The sequence below is a fragment of the Nicotiana tomentosiformis genome, chromosome 6 (genome assembly GCF_000390325.3).
Source record: "Nicotiana tomentosiformis chromosome 6, ASM39032v3, whole genome shotgun sequence".
In the NCBI taxonomy this organism is placed as follows: domain Eukaryota; kingdom Viridiplantae; phylum Streptophyta; class Magnoliopsida; order Solanales; family Solanaceae; genus Nicotiana; species Nicotiana tomentosiformis.
In genome coordinates this window covers 140112091-140116245 of record NC_090817.1, presented here as the reverse complement: position 1 = coordinate 140116245, position 4155 = coordinate 140112091, and the positions used below count along the sequence as shown (strand labels likewise).

At 35.8% G+C, this 4155-nt stretch overlaps 1 protein-coding gene across 1 annotated transcript; it reads left to right on the top strand.

The window, feature by feature from the left end:
* The first annotated feature begins 838 nt into the window (after positions 1-838).
* LOC104090534 (UDP-glycosyltransferase 87A1-like) lies at positions 839-3330 on the top strand. The gene is made up of 2 exons (XM_009595652.4): positions 839-1605; positions 2269-3330. Exons 1-2 carry the CDS (start codon positions 1119-1121, stop codon positions 3153-3155), a joined length of 1374 nt encoding a protein of 457 aa, XP_009593947.1. The 5' UTR covers positions 839-1118; the 3' UTR covers positions 3156-3330.
* Positions 3331-4155: the final 825 nt, after the last annotated feature.

Genomic DNA, 4155 nt, shown 5'->3' with positions numbered 1-4155 from the left:
ACATTAAAGTGCATATTAAGCCTACTATGGAATGGATTTTGCAGCCATTAAATTGCCACTAAATATTTGACATTAAAGCATTCGACTTTTAGCGGCAATATAATTAGATATATCGGCCAAAAAGAATGGCCGTTGAAGCACAATCTAAGCCTGTTATGAAATGGATTTAGCAACCTTATAATTGCCGCTAAACTTTAGCAGTTAAAGCCTGCGACTTCTAGCGGCAATAGAACCTAGCTTTACCGGCACTTCATCGAATAGCCGCTAAAGGCTTTAGCGACGCCAGCAACCACGGTCAAAAATGAATAGCCGGTAAATCATTTAGCGGCAATATCTATTGCCGCTAAAAGTATTTTTTATTGCCGCTAAAGACTTTTTTTTTGTTGTAGTGAATTTGTTCTTCAATTGCCATGGACTTCGAAAATCGATCAAGTTGCTATTTCTTCACTTAGATTCTAAACTTCGTAGATAATTCAATTTGAAAGCAGAAGGAGACGAAAAAATTAATTGCATAAAATATTGAACCCTCGCTCGAACGAGAAATGTCGTCGATCTCTAGATAAACTAGAATTGCAGTAACTGGAATCAATATCCGCAGCTCACTACTATCTAGATCTCTTGCTCTGATACCATAATGAAGATCAGAGATGAGCTCAAGCTTGGCCTTCAATAGAGGAATCGAAGGATCTAGAGAAGTGCTCTCTATCTGTGGATGAGAGAAAACAGAGCTTCATTTAGTGAAAACTTAAAATGATTACAAGACTAACCTTCTATATAAATAAAGATGTAACTACTGCTATACTACTCACTTAAGCAACCAAGAAGGAAATATACACCTAACTACCACTTCTGTAAATTAGTTATAACTAATTAACAGACGCAAATATATGCCGGCAAAATATGATCTTTGCCCTTAGTTATTATAAAGCATAAATTTTTGGGACCATAATTCCATCGTCATTGGCACGTTATAATTTTCCTATCCACTTGTCACAACCATCTCCCCTCATCAACACTGTTATATTATAAGGTTGCACAAACCAAGCAACTCACCATTTTTATTCAAACACTTTCCTTCAATTCTCACTTTTATTAATTTCCACTTTATTCAGCAAAAAATGGAACTTCCTTCACAAATCAAATGTCATATTGTTGCAATGCCTTATCCAGGTAGAGGCCATATTAATCCTATGATGAATTTCTGCAAACTCATAGCTACAAAACATCCCAACATACTCATCACTTTTATTGTAACTGAAGAGTGGCATAGTTTTATTAATTCCGACCCTTTACCAGAAAACATCAAATATGCAACTATACCTAACGTTATTCCCTCCGAAATTGGTCGTGCTAAAGATTTTGCTGGATTTCTTAGAGCTACTTTAACTAAACTAGAAGCTCCTGTTGAGAAATTGATTGATGGGCTTGGGCCGTTGAAACCGAGTGTCATAGTGTATGATACGTATATGAATTGGGTTACAAGAATTGGGAGTCGGAGGAATATTCCGGTGGCTTCATTTTTTCCGATGTCGGCGACCGTGTTCGATATTTTTCATCACATGGATCTTCTTGCTCAAAATGAGCATCTTAAAGCCAATTTGTCAGGTATTTCATTTTCATTTTTGTTTTATTTTTTCAAATGATTATTATGTTTGATTAGGTAGAGAGTGTAAGAAAGAGACTTTTGGTAAGTACAAAATATTTTCTTAGAAATTGTGGTCTTGAACATGCGTTACATATTTTTATGGCTTGCTGAGAGTAAAATGGAAGTTTAAAGTCAAAAAGTTTCAAATATAACTAGAAATGTATCATTCAATTTTAAATATAATTAAAAAAAGGGAAATAGTGCCCTATAAAGTAGAATTCAGGAAGCATTATTTTGCTTAACAACCAGTTATTTGGTCTGAGTAGATCTGATTAATTTATATCTTATATAAATGTATCGTTATTTTTTAAATATAATTAAAAGAGAAAATAGTGTCATATAAAGTGGAACAAAGGAAGCATTCGTTTTGCGTTACACCAGTTATTTACTCTAAATAGTCATGGAAGCAACCATTAATGCTTGCATTAGGGTAGACTATTTACATCAGACCCCTTAGGGAGCGGCCCTTTCCCGACCATGCATTAACGCAGGATGCATTGTGCACCGGTGATGAGGTTAATCTGCCTTCGTAATTGGAATATGTCATCCAAGAGAAAGCTATTGATTAACCATTTCTATTTACATATTTTTAAATCTACATGATTATCATTATTCATGTACAGGAAAACTACAAGAGCAGGTTGATTATATTCCTGGAATTCCTTCTATTCGCGTTTTAGATCTTCCTACACCAATGCATGGAAAGGGGCAAGAATTATTGGATGTAACAATGGAGATCTTCTCTACAGTATCTAAAGCACAATATCTTTTGTTTACTTCAGTCTATGAGCTTGAATCTTCTGTTATTGATGCTCTAAAACAAAAATTTCCTGTCCCTGTCTATCCAATTGGTCCAGCCATACCTTACTTCACTAGCGAAAAAAATCTCTCCTCGACTACTTCTGTCGATGAACCAGAGTACATTAACTGGTTAAATGCTCAACCAAATGATTCTGTGTTGTACATATCACAAGGGAGTTTCCTCTCTGTATCGCGTGCTGAATTGGATGAAATCGTGGCTGGTGTGCACGATAGTGGTGTTCGATTCTTTTGGGTGGCACGTGATGAAAATATTCGATTTCAGAAAAATGGATGTAGCAAAGGTCTGGTTGTGCCCTGGTGTGACCAATTGAGGGTGTTATCACATCCTTCTATTGGTGGATTTTGGTCACATTGTGGGTGGAATTCGACTAAAGAAGCAGCATTTTCAGGTCTTCCGATGCTGACTTTTCCAATATTTTGGGATCAACAAACTAACAGTAAGCAAATTGTTGAAGACTGGAAGATTGGTTATAGGGTGAAAAAAGATGATAAATGTTCGATAACGAGGGAAGAGATCTGTAGCCTGTTGAAGTGGTTTATGGATTCTGGAAATGCTGAAGTGATGGAGACGAGGCGAAGAGCGAAAGAAATCCAGAAGATCTGTCATTTTGCCACTGCAAATGGTGGATCTTCTGAAATTAACATTGATGCTTTCGTCAAGGATGTTTCATCCCATAAGTTTCATTGATGTGGTGTTATGTGGAACTTGTAAGTGAACATAATATTGAATTTATGTTCATGAGATTATTGTAGGAAATTATTGCAGAATCCAGTTCTGCCCTTTAAGTAGGATTATCAAATAATATATGTAGTCTCAACTTTGATTTAGCTCAGTTGTTTGGCTAAGGAACTTGCTTTTCAAAGCTACTGATGCAGTTTATTTTCTTTATTTTATGCAGTGATTCTTTCTCTTCTCAATATCTGAGATTATTTGGTTTGTGTATCGTAGAATGAATTAGAGTAGATAAAGTGAATATGTTTTTAACTAGTTACTTTTAATGCATGCAGCTTTTTAGTTGCTCCAAGTCAATAGTGACATTTATTTCAGTCTTTTTTTTACCCTCTAGATCAACAGTGTTTTCACTTATCCTTTGCATGATTAGAACGAAGGAGATTCTTGGAGTAACAGTAAAGTTGTATGTGACCTATAGTTCATGCCCTAAAATCGAGTTGTTTGGTTCGAAGTATAAAAAGCTCTTAATATCAACATAGAATGTCGAATTAGTCATACAACCGGGGGCGGAGGGAGAGTACTGCCAACGGGTTCGGATGAACCCAGTAATTTTTACTTATACATTATTTTTGTATTAGAAAATTCTTTATATATGTATAAATGTTTAGTTGCGAACTAAGTAACAAAAGGAGCTATGAGTTGTTCAATGACAAGTTCAGAACCCATAAACTTCAAATCCTAGCTTCGTCTCTGCATTCAACATGTTTAATAAAAAAATGGGTTACCTAACTTCTCACCCCTCTCCCCCCCACGATTTCCTCCTCTCAGCCCCATTACCCACTCCCTCACGCCTCTAACCCCATATCACATAAAACTCCCTTTTGAAAAAATCCTTGGCACGTGATATGAGAAGGACTAATATTCTTCTATTTAAAAAGAGAAGAACAACGAAAAAAGGAGGGAGGCAATTGGACAAAAAAAAAAAAAAATCGGCAACTAAGAAAAATTAGCATGG

Excerpts from the sequence above, each read along its gene's own strand:
- LOC104090534 (XM_009595652.4), top strand. The coding sequence starts at position 1,119 with ATGGAACTTCCTTCACAAATCAAATGTCATATTGTTGCAATGCCTTAT. Across the intron at positions 1,606-2,268 it reads TCTTAAAGCCAATTTGTCAG|GAAAACTACAAGAGCAGGTT; the intron begins GTATTTCATTTT and ends ATTCATGTACAG.